Below are 14,692 nucleotides of genomic sequence, written 5' to 3'. Positions count from 1 at the left end.
AATAAACTGATAGTAGTAAAAGCTTTTTTCCATTACACTAGTGAGCAAATGTATACAAATACAGATTGATTGCCGAACTCTGCAAGAATTTTTTGGTATATATACCGATGTTGATTTACCTATAAATGTAGTTTTCTGTTTTCATTTTCATTTATTCTTTTATGTACACAATGCTTTCTTCTGCATGCCTGTTTTTTAAACTTAGATAATTTATATTCTGGCAAGTAGATAAAATTTTACATTTATTATGTACAACTTTATTCAAAGAATTGGATATACTGTAAAAGAGGAAGTTTGAAATTTGACTCAGGACATGGAAACTTTTGATGAAAATGTCACATATATAATTCAATTTTTTATATCCTACGATGGCAAATAAATCATTAGTTTAAATGACCCTACTCTGTTGTTCAAGTGTTGCTAGATACTCAGCTCTATTCCCGTTGATCTTGTTTTCCTTTCCCCTTTCTGTTTCTTACAAATTCCACCACATATTTGTGCTCTTCTGCTGGAAATGTATATAATGTGAATATTTAAGATTGTTTCCTCCCTCCTCCTTCCTTTCTTTCAACATGCTGCTGTACTACATAGATATAAAATCATGACAAGAGATTTTGAGGGGGATTTGGCATTTCACGCCTTGATTATATTTGCCACCCATCTTATAAACTATTTTGAATGGATTGTTACAGATTGTTGGTAACTCATTTGAGAGAAAGCTTGCAATTCTGAAAGGAAAACCAAAAATTCTAGAGGTACGTGACTGCCTTGGTAGTATTAGAGTTATTATACTGATTTTTCTGGAAGATTTCGGTCCTGTTCAATAAAGTTTAGGCTGAAATTTGAACCACTGAAAAATGTAAAGGAACGTGGATTACTGAAGTGTCATAATATAGTAGTATGCCATTTCTCTTATATTCATTCAATTTTTCATCCTTTTTCTTGCTATTTTTTCTCACTGTTGGTTCTGTATCCCAGAAAAAAAACAATGCCACAGTCTGGTTCTCCAGCAACAGAATTGAACTCATTTGATGAGATCACGAGTTTCCCTCAGAAGGATAGAAAATGTGGATGGTGAGAATACCGGGCAATATACCCCTATGAGTGCCTGAGAGTGGTTTCTGCTAATCCAGTTACTGGCATTGACTTGACCAAAAGAGACTCAACAGTCTTGCTAGCATCTTCATCTTGCTCTTGGATGATCAATTTGAAAGGTCAATTAATGAAATTGTCTATACATTATGCAGAACTTTTATTATGAGATTGGCTCTTTTCATGCTAGACAAGTCTTTGTTTTACTCTCTACGACATTGACAGGAATCTACACTTTGTGATGAATCTAGGTATATTTAAACAGAGGATGTGCATATGTGAAAACTAAAATATTCGAATATGCTGGATTGAATGATCACGTATATCATGCATGTTCAGTTTGGTTACCAAGGAGTTTAACTCATTATACAAAATTGTAAACAATGATTGTTATATTAAAAACTTATACCAAATTATAAAAAGTTATAATTTTTTATATCTTAACAAGATCTTAAATGTCGATTCCATAAATAGGAATGAAACTCGATGAAAAAGTGTTGAAGGTAAACCTGTTTAAATAGGATTTGCAAGAGCGCGCAAATTAATTTAGTATATCTTCATGCTGACTTAAAGTCAGCTCTCACTTAACAAGTAACAAGCATCCATTTCTTAAACAAAGCTCTTCTGAGACAAAACAAAGGTAAACTTATGTTTGCTATCCAATTCTCTTTTCATCACACAAATTTACAATATAACATTTTTTTTTCAAAATTTTACGGTGCTTTTAAAATAAAATTATAAATTTTAAAATTTACTAGTTGCTCAAGTTAACTCTTGGTTAGAGGTAAAAATAGGCCAAATCACTTAACACCTACGATCTAACTATATCAAACCCATATCAAATCAAACCTTTTCAGAAAGTTGTGTTTAGCCTATTATAAATTTGAGTTTCTACTATTGAATGATAACATCTTTAAAGAATATATATTCTTTTTTATCAACTTTCCAATTTTATTTTTTATTTTTATATTTAACTCGTCCCAAATACTATTTCTTAAACTTTTATAAATTTAAACTTAAAAATTTGAAAATTTAAATTTGGATACAGGATAACAAAGTGAAAAAGATTTATTTAAAAAGATACAAAAGTAAAAAAAAAAAAAAAGTAAAATCAGAAGTCCATTTAAATTTGCATCTGCTTACTAACAAAGCAAAGCATAATTGGGAAGGACACATGTCCCAAACGATTAAAACGTGATCAACAAAACTGAAAAAAGAGAGAAAGAAGCGCAGTTGAATGACAACCATTTTGTCCACCGTTACTTTGATCAAAATCAGTACTTCAATCTCGACTCTGATTTCGAAAGCACAGGGTCCCCTAATTATATTTTAAAAGTGAGAGATATCACATTTAAAAAATAAAAAATTAAAATTGTAATTTTTTTAAAGATAAAAATAAAACATTTTAATTAAAAAATAATAAGACTAAAAAATACAAATTAAAAAAAAAAGAAGAATAAGAAGACAAAAATTATATTTGACCTTTATATTTTTATAAATCAGTTTTGATCATATTGATTTAAAAACAACACAAAAAACACTCAAGGTTGTATACATTCTTTGTCCTTCATTGGCCATGCTTGTTGGAAAATATTTATTACCAAAAATCAGAGAGAAAATATCAACTAACAAGTGATAAACCCAGAATCGAAACAAAAAAAGTAATCACTAAATTCAAAAGCAACCTTGATCAAATACATCGGAATAAGTAAAATAGACAACTCTGCAAAAATATAAAATTAAATAAAACACCATCTTTCAAAAACAAAATCTTCAGGGAAACAAAGTTTGTCACTACATGATCACCTCTAAAGCTCTTCCTATTTAAATGAATCAAGAAACAGGGAAATCCCATTAACTGAATCACATAAACAGGTTTGGCCTGGATGCCTTGTATGTTGTCTTCAGCTTCCTAGTTGGGGGCCTAACCTTCTTGAACACCAATGGGAACTTGATTTTAGAATTGTGGAACTGCTTGGTGCTCTCCCTTTTGCACAGCTTAGCTGGGATGGTGGCAGTCTTGATTATCTGGATGCATGGATGCCTCACCCTATGTCGAGACGCCATTTCGGTGTACATATGCTCAACTGCACCGTTCAGAGTAGTATCTCGGTATTCCTTGTACATATTGTGATACCCAGTACGACTCTGATACCGCAGCCAAATTCCATAATTCTTAATCTTGGTAGGATTCCTCTCAAAAATCTGCAATCAGCACAAAAAATCAAACCTCCATGTTCATTGTCCAATAAGACTGCAATTGGAACCTAGAATACAAATATTTGTTCTAGTATTTCTTTCCTAAAGGTGCTTTCACAAGACCATAATTCACCAAAAGTCCAAGCTTCAATTCCTTTCACCTCATTCACCATTTCCTATGTGTGCCACTGCTAATGTTGGGTTGTTAATAAAAAATAATGCACCATATGACTCGAGTACACTCCATTTATCCTAACTGTGCATCACTAGATTCTGTCATACCCGTGGCAAAAATTGACAAGAAAACTATTTGCTTCCATAGTTAATAAAAAAAAACGGAAAAGGAGAAATAATGTGATCTACCCAACAGATAGTTAAGCATAAATGACTTCCCGTGGTCAAATCCACACCTAACAGGGTCTCTACATGACTGCATAGCATTTTACCTTCCCTTCTTCAAATGTCTACATAACTTTAACAAATTTATTTTCCCCCTCTCAGGATGATCCAAATGCACAAGTTAAGCTCAGCAGTATAATATTTATAAAAAAAAAAAACCTCTAGAATTCTTCAGTGTAAAAATCTAGCCTAATTGTAATCATTTTAACAAGTAACTAACGCTCAAAATTAATTCATTTTAGTGTAATAATTGATATTCCTGAGACAAAAAAAAAAATACTCGTGAAATTGAGAAGTGCACACCTCATTTATGGCTAGCACTTGCCCATTGCTTTTCTTAACCTTCTTCAATTTTCTCAAAAAATACCTGTAAAAATTAAAATTATCAATAATAATAACAATAAAGTGAACAACCGTCTTGTCTCCAGAATAGAACAAATCATAAAAAAAATATTATTGAATCAGTACGAATACGAATAAAAAACATTTGAAAAAAGAAGAAGAAGAAGAAGAAAGCATACCAGAACTTGGATTTGGCACGGACCTCGTTAGTTGCCCAGAGTTTCATGCGGTAGATCTTAGGATGCTCATCGGATTCGGTAGGAAGAGCCCTTCCCACCACCTGGTACTGATGAAACTGCTTCAACCATAATCACAATCACACGTTAAAATCCACAAACTCACTCTCCAAACAAAATCAAACACAAATACCATTAACATTACTCACCCTCATAGCAACCATCTTCACCGATTTCGAATGCCTCCGTCAATTCCTGTTACACGACCAAGAAGTAACCAACAACGGATCATAATGATAAACTAAAACCCTAATGGACCGGTGCCTTCCTTAGCTGGGCCCAACTAAAAGCCCCAGGCCCATTTTCACTATTGACTAACACTCTCAACAGTAAACCTTTTTCTTTTTTTACTTTCTTTCATCAAACCATTTCAAGCATTTTTTTTTAGTCTCTAGGAGCATATGTATCATTATCCGTAGAAATTGGAGACAAAATTATAATCTAAAATCAATCCAATATTTTTCACAAGTTAAATTTACAAATATCATTGTGAGATTGACCGTTTATTTTATGTACTATGCCAATTAGAAGTCATTTTAAGTTCAGCTTATCTTAAAAATAAAACCATATCTTTTACAAAATTTCTATAAAGGATTTCTAAAAAAAATACTATCTCTTTTTAAAAAAGTATCCAAACCAAACAATGTGCTTCATATGTTACTAAATAAGTTACTATGAAGGTCATATTAAACCTTAATAGAAGCTAAATATAATTTTTTTATGAGAAACTTACAAAATCTTTTTTGATGGTGCTATTCCCTCCTCTGGACTTTAAATCCTCCCCCTATAATTTATTTTGTGGACTCACCCAACCTCACATGAGTCACATCCACCATCCATTATTATTTATTGAGAAATCATACTTGTACAAAAATTCGTACAACAAATTATACAATAGAGAAAGAGAAAGAATTGTGAAATATGTTATTGAATAAATAACTGTGAAATGTAATAAATAATATCACAGAGAGAGTCAATGGCAGATCTATGTGGAGGGTAATGGGGATAATTGTTCCCACAAACTATTTTTTTACTTGAATATATTAAATAAATATTTTTTTTATTCTCATAAAAAAATAGATCTTGTCCAAGATGATTTTTTAATAAGATAAGTGTAAATAATTGTAAAAGACAAAAAGAAAAATAAATTGTTACTAATTTTACCTACTTTTATCGTTTTAAATTTTACTGTTTTTTAATTTTTTTATCATTTTTAATAAAATTTATATATTTTTTTGTTTGAGAAAATATTAAACTATTTTTTATCTTGGCTGAAATTTTTTTTTTGAATCTGTCAATGAAAAGAGTTGTATGTATATCACAACTAAAAAAAATCTTTGAACTAAAAAAGTGTACAGACATAAAATTGATAATGTATAACAGTTTTAAACATCTTAAGGATTCAATTAAAAGAATTGCATGATTAAGACCAAAAATATTTTATTTTTTAAAGATCTACTTAAAAATCCCAAATAGTTTAAGAATCAACAAGAAATTCAACCCAAGTTTTACTACTAACTTATTTTTAAACTTAAAACACTAAAAAAAATCACATGACATCAAAGTAATTTTGTAAAATCAACTTCATTAAAAAAATATTTTCGCAGATAGCTCACTCAAACACACACTAATATATTCGCTCACTTTTTTTTGTCATCAACAATTGTTACAGTTATATTATGACCACTCTAAATCTCTAATAAACTCCTTAAGCAAATCTATATTAACAATGTACATAAATTTTCATTGAAAATTCTTTCACCTAATTGATGTCTCACTCTACCAATATGCTCAGGGTAAAACGCGGCTCTCAACTTGACAAATAACATCCACTTCATATCTCGACCCTAGGTTTGAATATGGACCAAAAACAGAATAAACTAATAACTATAGTCCTGTTGCTTGGAATTTGGAAGAAAATAAATCTTAAATAATAGTCTACGATGATTATTCTGTAAAACTTAAATATAGGCTTCATAGTTCATACTGGTTGCTGATGCAGAATTATGAAAATAACAAATAAAATGTAACCAAAACTTTTTATGGAAATAGGCAAACTGCAAATTTTACGTTAAAGTATACAGATCAATTCAGCAAAGGACGACAGTCAAATACTCGTAGTCATTCTTATTAAATAGAAGCTTAATATAAAATATATGTTTTTTTCTTATGAGAAACTTATTAAATCCATATTGGCGGATCTATTTCCTCCTTTGGAGACTGAAAATTCTTATAAATATTACCGTTTACTATAATGACATGATAAGAAAAAACGTCTCACAATGTTAAAAAACAAAAAAGATAAAAAAAGACAACCCTTTGAAAAAGAAGAAAACAAATTAAAAAAAAAAAAAGAGAGAGCTACATTAGAATAATAACACACTTACAATAAATGCTTATAACACTTTTTATAATTTGTTTTTCTTTATCACATAACTTGTCTTATTTAATACTCTGGTTACAGAGAAACATCCTTGGCAGAGACAGAAAGGATTGTGAATTTATGATCCCTAATACTTTTCTCTCTTTTTCTCTTTTCTTGTAAATTGTAAAATTTATCATATAAAATTGACGTATAAGTAGCATTATTCTTTAGATTAATGCCAAAGTACGTAGGCCAACAATAGAGTTGACCAATTCTTTAGTCCATGCATTTTTTCTTTTAAAAATTTGGCAGTGTACCTAACAGAAAAGCCATTGAATAATACATTGATGCGACATCTGGGAAACAACCATGTCCGTGTGCCATTTGATTTATTTTTTCATTTATAAATATTTTAAAAGAAAAAAAAAAAGTATGGATTTTAAAGGATGTAGTCTACAAGAAAGTAGAATAGTATCAATGTTGCAGCAAACCACGAACTGTTATTGCCCTTGACTTAGAGACTCGGGATACAGAACTTCATTGCCAAGTTTCTTTATTTCTTGTATAATATATACACGGAGCAATTTTCCTTTGAGAATATAAAAAACAATAACATGTCCAGAATGATAGTAAGACAGAACATCATATATAGAATAGAAAGAACAAAATATTAAAATTAAATGAAAAATTGAAGCAGTTAAAATGTGTACAAAACAAATGTTTATGTTTGTAATGATCCAGTTTTCTGTAATTACCTGGAACCTTGTTTTATTTTTTTGTGTATATCACTTTCCAATTTCCACCTAAGGGAAAACCTAAAAAATCTACCCCTGACTCACCATGTTTACAATTATGAGACTATACAGTAGACACCTTTCAACCCCAAGAAAAATGTTAAACATCAGCACACTTCATTGGTGCATAGCCAAGTCTGGATTTCTTCATATCATACAGTATGTGGAAATTCTGCTGCTGATAGTTTCCAATTATTGAAAGGGCAGATCGAGGATTCCCCAAAATAGCCAAACAAACAACCTCAGGATCAATCCAGATAAAATAATTCTCCACTGGAAAATTCCACACTGCTTCATCAGCAAACAAGATTCCAAAGTCAGGTAGCTCCATCTTTTCAATTCCAGACACATTGTAACATGGCTTTAGAGGAGGAAGGCCTTCAACAAGCTGATAGCCCTTAATTTTCCTCACAAAAGCCTCCTTGATAATCTCATAAGCAGGCTCTGCAAAATATGTTAATGTGGTGCCAGAATCAATTATGGTACCACCAGCACCTTCTGAAGACAAATGCCAAGTCTCCTCAGGTATCTTCAGCACCTCATCATCAACCATAACAGACTTTATCTGGACATAGTAAAATGTGTCAACTGAACCATCTTTCCCACCACCAAAAGAAGTGAAATTCAAATTGGGGTGGCTGAGCAGCTCCTTGTCCTCACCAAAAATCAATTTGCTGCTAACACTTGCATTGCTATTCCTATCCACAAGACAATAGGAAAAGGATTGACCATAGAGAGATTGCATCTGAGAAGCAAATGACAATGGTCCTTTCCCTAATCCTAACAAACCAGCAGCACCATGAAATAGGCCTCTATTCCAATGACCACATCCAAACATCACATTCTCCACATGCTTCAACTCGGAAGTCCCATTAGGAGTGGTGAGATTAACAGTGAAAGTTTCCAATGCAAAATCCCCAGTTGTGTTGGAACCATCACCATACCAATAAAAGTATGGACAACTCTGATTCTCAGCCTTGCAAGGCTTAGGTGGATCGGGGGCTGAAACCAATTGGCACCGGGGATCATGACAGCTTATATTCCTAAAAGAGCTAGAATCTTTGGGGTCATAATATGGCCCACTTTGCTCAAAACATGCAATGCATGGAACACATTGAATCCAATTAAGGTCACTACCAGTATCAAGTATCAGAGAAAAATGCTTTGGGGGTGTCCCCACAAACACATCCATGAAGTACTCTCCAGAGCCAAGACTCACCCCGGATTCCAAGGTTGCCACAAGCTGCCCGGAAACTGGACTTGTTGTCCGTGAAGCTGCCGGAGCAGCAACCACCGGCTTGTAGGACTGCTTTGGTTGCTCCTTCTGTGACTTCTGCAGCCTTGAAATGGTGTTTTGATTCTTCTTCTCTATGACCCTTCTGTGAAGGTTCTGAATTCTGGTCAAATCACTTAGTGTGAAATCAACCACAGATTGTTTCGGCTCAGCATCTTTGCTCCCTGACCTGTGTTTCAAGTGGAATTTCACCAAATTCTGGTGTGGTTTTTGTGCTGGAAAAGCTTCACTCTCTTCATCAGTTTCTTCACCCGATGTCATGGTAGGTCCAGAATGTCCGAGTTGCTCAGAATTTGAGAAGCTGCAATCGTCCCCTGAAGAAGAGACATCATTGAAACTTGGATAATCAGGAAACTTTATTGCAGCCAGAGAAGATCCATTTTTGTTGATATTGTTGTGGTTGGGATTTTGATTGTGATTCCTAGAAATGGCTTCCACAACACAGGAGCATATCACTAGGAGAACCACAATGAGAGAAACCTTCAAAATCATAGCAATGATATCCTCCTTCTTGGACCCAATGAAAATCCTAGATCAAACACCTAACAGAATTTTAGGGAGAAACTCTGTTTCTTTATGGAAGTTTCTGAGCTTACCCAAGAGGGTGAAAGAAAGAAAGAACTGAGTTCACAAGTTTCTCTCAAAGGCAATCAATCAATCAATCAGAAGCAAAACCTTAAAACAAGAGGAAAATGAATGAAGATGAGGATAGGCAAAGTAAATGGAAATTTTAAAAAATGTGAACTTATGAGTTTTGAGGCAAAAACATTGGATTTGGCAGATGAGGAATTGTTTTTGACGGTGAGAGAAGGAAGAAAGAAGGATTGAGAAGTAAGGTGGTGTGCCTCTGAGCTTTCAATGGTGTGACTTTATTAGTAACAACAATGAGAAAGACTTGGAAGCCTAATGTCAAAGGTTGAGCCCGACCACGCGGTTATATTCACAATAAAGTGTTACTATTTCGTTACCTCTTAAAATGAATTATAAAGTTTCTAATGAAAGAGATTGTGTATGATTTTTATTTTCGAAAACGATTCTTAGTTTAAAAATTAAAGAAAACGGATACTTATTTGAAGTCTATGTATCATCACCGTGTAGCACTGTAGCATAATTTCAAACTATTTGCACCTTCTGAGTTAGGACTACATACAGTGTACTTGATTTGGCCTAAGAGGTATCTGATGTGCATCAGTGCATCAATCTTTTCCGTGTCTTTTCATTTCATACTAATTTTCAGAACCGATTTTAAAAGTTAAAAAATTTTGAATGAAAAATTAATTATTATTGAATAGTATGAAGTTGTGTTAAAAAGTAATTTTTGAAAAAAAAGGAAAAGAGTGAAACATACATTAAGAAAAACATCAAGAGATACAACTCAATTGATCCAATAAAGTGTGTTTAATTAATTGGATAGGATAAATGAGTTGTTATAAATTTTGATATTTTTTTCTATTCTTAAAAATAAATAACTAAAAGAGTTTTAATCCTCAGTCTCAAATGATGATGTTAGATGGGATTTTCCTCTCTGCTTCATTGGCTTGTGATTGTGTCACAGATATTATTAGTCTTGCCTCACAAGGCTGCAACTAGGAAAAAGTCAAAGACATTGTGTGTTTGTTAGGGACCCAATGGTAAGAGTCTCTGGTGGCTGGTCAGAGTTTTGAACCAGTCGTCTTGCTATATTGAACGGAACACCGAGAAAGACACATCTACCTTTGTGACTTAAATAATGAAAAACAATTGCTAAAGAATTTGTTGAAGGGAGCCCCACTTACGAGCTGGAAAGTGTTTGAATTTGTATTTTAAAAGGATAGGTAATAATGTGCCAACTAGAAGCGAATTAGGGGAGGGGCCCAAAGGAAGAAAAAAAACCATTACTTAGCTAAGTTGTTTTTTTTTTTTTACATATAAAACAATTGATATAAACTAAATTTTTTATGATTAAAAAAATACATAACTATATGAAGTACAAAGGTAATACATGAGAAAACCAATAAACTAGAGATTTGATTTAAATACACTAATAATATAAATGTTTTTACACTATATCCAATTATAAATTACTGATAAAATTATCTATTTTTATAATAGTAATTACTTTAAAAAATGTATTTATAGTAATTTCTAATAACCTAGTAAGGTTGACCTTATGATGGTCAGTTGGAATAAAATACATAAGATAGATAAAAATAATAATAATAAAACAGTGATTTTTAATTAATTTACAATACAAATATTTTACATTGATAATATATAAAAATTAAGTTTATAAATTAGATAGATAAAATTATCATATATTTTAGAAAGACTAAAATTTTCTTTATGGAAATTTAATTTCACTTAAAGATTGGGGCCAGGTAACCATGGCCCCTGTCAGGTCACTCCCTCCATCCTGGCGTCAACAATATTCTAACAATTTAAAAAGTTAATAGTTTAATTAAGTATTGATTTTTACTAAATGACTCCTTTATTGTTTTTTTGTTAGTATTTTCTATTAAGTTATAGTTTTTGTTTTATTCTTTTAAAAATTGCAAGTTTATCATTCAATGCTTTTAAATATCATGATTTTTTTATTTGATTATTTAAAAATAATGAAATGAAAAATGTGATATTTAAAAGGTTGAAGGGAAAAATAAATAGAAAATTAATGAAAATTTATTGTTACCAAAGAATATATTTTATTGAGGGTAGATGTAGGAAAAGTTAAAGTAAGAGATATATAATAATAATTACAGTTTTTAAAGGGATTAAAATTTATTTAAAAATAAAATATTTCTAGTAACAATAAGTTTCTCTCAAAAAGATCAGTTGAAAGATAGGTAAAAATATAGTTTAATTTCAATATACTATTAACATTTTTATATTATTATCAATTCGTGTAACATTAAATTATTAAAATCTTTATTATCACAACTTGAAAAAAATATTCTACAAATTTTTTAAAGAAATATTCTACAAATTTTATTTTATACAAGTTGTCTATCTAACATATCATGAGAGAGAGAGAGAGAGAGAGAATTTTAAAGGAAATATAGATGCACATGCAATAATTAATGTGATATGAAAGAAAGGAGAAAAAAAAAGTAAAAGCAAGGAGTAGTAGATGGTGAGTGTCTAATTTTAGTTGTCTAGAAATTAGAATTGATAAAAATACGGAAAAAATATATATTTCTATGCGTGTGGCTGCACACCGAGGCAGTTGTCTCGTTGGAGCATGTGAATACGTGATTGTGCAAAATTTGATGCAAACTTACGTACGTGCATAGAATCAACATCAAATTAGTGTCTGTTTTCCTTTTCCGGGGGTGGAAAGAGGTTAGTACTTGGTACTTTGAAAAGTGATAAACTCTTCCATTTATACATTCTTGCATGTTGTAATCTTTCTTCTACGTGATATTTGTTATAGTTCATGGAAAGCTGGAAGAAAGAAAATGAAGAAAAAGAAAAAATGAAAAAAAAGTAATTAATATTGGGATGATGTTCAAATGAGTAAAATCTATTTTTTACATAAGTATATTTAGTTTTATATAATTAACGCTAAACTATTATATAAGTTACAAAAGTAATTAATTAAAGTAACTAATGCTAGTAATACTAGTAATTAGTAATCTATATCTCTAATAATACTTTCTCCCTCCGAATACAGAAAAAAAATATTTATGTTGTATAACTTCCAAGTTTTTTCATATATATCCGATCGATGTGCGCTAACATGACTTGTGTGAGTTTGAGTGTCAAAAAACTTAATGAAAGAAAAATATGCACGAAATCATTTCACTAGTGAATAGTGACACTTTCCGTGAAGAACTAAACAAAATAAACCTAACTGTACGACCATTGTCTTCTCTAATTTTTTACTTGTAACATGCATTGATATTAGTGGTTTGTCAAAACCTTTAGCCAAAACCATGTTCACACCCAACCCAATTACTTTCCACTTCATGTTGATTATTATTGTTGTAGATTACTTGTACTAATTGTAGTGTTGTATTTTTTATTTTTTTGGTTAAATGTTGTAGTGTTGTATTAATAGTGCAGGCTAGATTATATATTTTTTTAACAAAATTTTTTCTATAAAAAATACTACTAACATATATATATATATATATATATATATATATATATATATATATATATATATATATATATATATATATATATATATATATATATATATATATATATATATATATATATATCAATCTATTTTTTGACTATGATAAAAATATATTTGTCATGCCGAACCCTATTCGCTCTTTTCACTTATTGTGCATTTCTAGCTAGTACATATTTATTGTGACCTAGGAGTAATAAATTTTAACAAACATGCTAACTTCTCACACTTTGACAAACAGTAGAGAAGGTTTGTTCTTAATTCTCCAACTTCATCGAGAATCAAACATCTGCAACATGAATATTTAATAATGAATATCACCTGATCTCGTTTGTCAAAGCACGTTGTATCTTGCTTGGACTATGAAAATCGCCATTCTATTTAGGTATGTGTAGACAACACGATCAATGCCTGTCTTTTTTTTTTTACTCTATCTTATTCTTATCACGTATTTGAATGGATCCGCTATTAACTGGCGTTTTGAACATATACATGGAAAATTTATCAACATATACATCAGCTTAGCAGCTTAACTGGAACAGAAGAACACATGACAACACAATATTTATCACCCTTCTCACCGTTTTTGACGAATTTTTCACAATTGTAATTTACCTCTACTATTCAATCAACTCTTTATGCCCTAAAGTTAGGGCAGTTATATTTAGTCAACAAACTAAAAAAAATTTAATCTTTCCATTCATTTTCATCCTATAAATACGAGATAAATACTTGTTTGATTCCATTTCTTTCAATCATTAATTTGAATTGCCCAACTTTGACTATAGTTTCAATTAACTCTCGTATACGGCACATGACCCAGAGAATTGACGTCTTTGAACATCAAGACATCAACTTCAGTTATTAGAATGTCAGTACTCAAAACTATTTCAAGAAAACAGAAATCCAATATAGTATATATCAAGGTCAATAACTTATCCATGTACTTAGTTTGGTCAAGAAAATCAGCGGGGTTAAAATAGTCATTTACTTAATGATATATTTATTTTATTATTTGACAATTAACTTTAATTAAGAAAAACTATTCTATTGTGATTTATTTCTGATCAATCAAATCACTTTTATTTTCATCTTATTTCTCTTTTTTTTCTTTATCATCTGAGAATCAAACAAGCTCTAAGTGGCGGTGGTATTTTGAATGAAGAAAGGGAGGAAATTGTTGGTTAGCAGTGAGCAAACGATGTCGCATTCCTACACCCTCAAGTTCACCAGTACTTCCTCAAAGCCTACGGCGCCGACTACTTCTCTCGCATCTCCACCGCGCTAACCTACGCGCTACGCACCCTCTTGCCATTTTCCTCAAAGCTGCGTGGCGGTTTATGCTGCTCCATTTTCCAAGTTAGAGATTCCTGGACTTGATTATGTGGTGTTTGTTTGGGGTTCGATTACGGCGATGCGCCTCCCAAGGAGGTCATTGTTAGTAGGAAGTGTGCTGAGGTGCTCAGGTTAGTGAATAGTACTGATACCTTTTCCAATTGCCAAATTCTATGCTGTTTATGGTGACGAATTTGGTTGGTTACTTACTATTGTTGGTTTTGGCTTTAGGTGTAATGGCTTTGAGTGCTCATGTAGAGAAAGGAGATACAGTTGCTGTGGAGAAGCTGGGTGCTGATGGGGGATTGCTATGACGCGTGGCACTGTTCTCCAAGGATCAGAGACAGGTAGCAATTGTGTGTTTGTGTCTGGATTCTGTAGATATTTTGGTAGACTTGTCTTGGCACTCTATCCTAAATTGCATTGCCTGAAAAACGATAGGTGGATAATTGGATATAGTCACCCGGGAGATGAAATTTGATTTTCGAATAAACATGCTAACATTTTTTTTTATTAACAACA

At 31.6% G+C, this 14,692-nt stretch overlaps 1 protein-coding gene and 1 long non-coding RNA gene across 2 annotated transcripts; one reads left to right on the top strand and one right to left on the bottom strand.

The window, feature by feature from the left end:
- Positions 1-2,741: 2,741 nt before the first annotated feature.
- On the bottom strand, positions 2,742-4,483 carry LOC100527007 (60S ribosomal protein L18a). The gene is made up of 4 exons (NM_001250278.2): positions 4,418-4,483; positions 4,212-4,327; positions 3,994-4,057; positions 2,742-3,297 (listed from the first exon to the last, which is right to left on the bottom strand). The coding sequence occupies exons 1-4, from the start codon at positions 4,430-4,432 to the stop codon at positions 2,956-2,958; spliced, it is 537 nt and encodes a 178-aa protein (NP_001237207.2). The 5' UTR covers positions 4,433-4,483; the 3' UTR covers positions 2,742-2,955.
- Positions 4,484-13,869: 9,386 nt separating this feature from the next.
- LOC121173507 (uncharacterized) lies at positions 13,870-14,681 on the top strand. The gene is made up of 2 exons (XR_005888538.1): positions 13,870-14,301; positions 14,402-14,681. It is a non-coding gene; the product is annotated as an uncharacterized lncRNA (long non-coding RNA).
- Positions 14,682-14,692: the final 11 nt, after the last annotated feature.

Source organism: Glycine max, chromosome 2, assembly GCF_000004515.6.
Source record: "Glycine max cultivar Williams 82 chromosome 2, Glycine_max_v4.0, whole genome shotgun sequence".
NCBI lineage: Eukaryota > Viridiplantae > Streptophyta > Magnoliopsida > Fabales > Fabaceae > Glycine > Glycine max.
The sequence above is the reverse complement of the archived record's forward strand: the minus strand, read 5'-3'. Positions and strand labels throughout refer to the sequence as shown.

Excerpts from the sequence above, each read along its gene's own strand:
- LOC100527007 (NM_001250278.2), bottom strand. Across the intron at positions 4,058-4,211 it reads CGTGCCAAATCCAAGTTCTG|GTATTTTTTGAGAAAATTGA; the intron begins GTATGCTTTCTT and ends TAATTTTTACAG. Across the intron at positions 3,298-3,993 it reads AAGTGCTAGCCATAAATGAG|ATTTTTGAGAGGAATCCTAC; the intron begins GTGTGCACTTCT and ends TGCTGATTGCAG.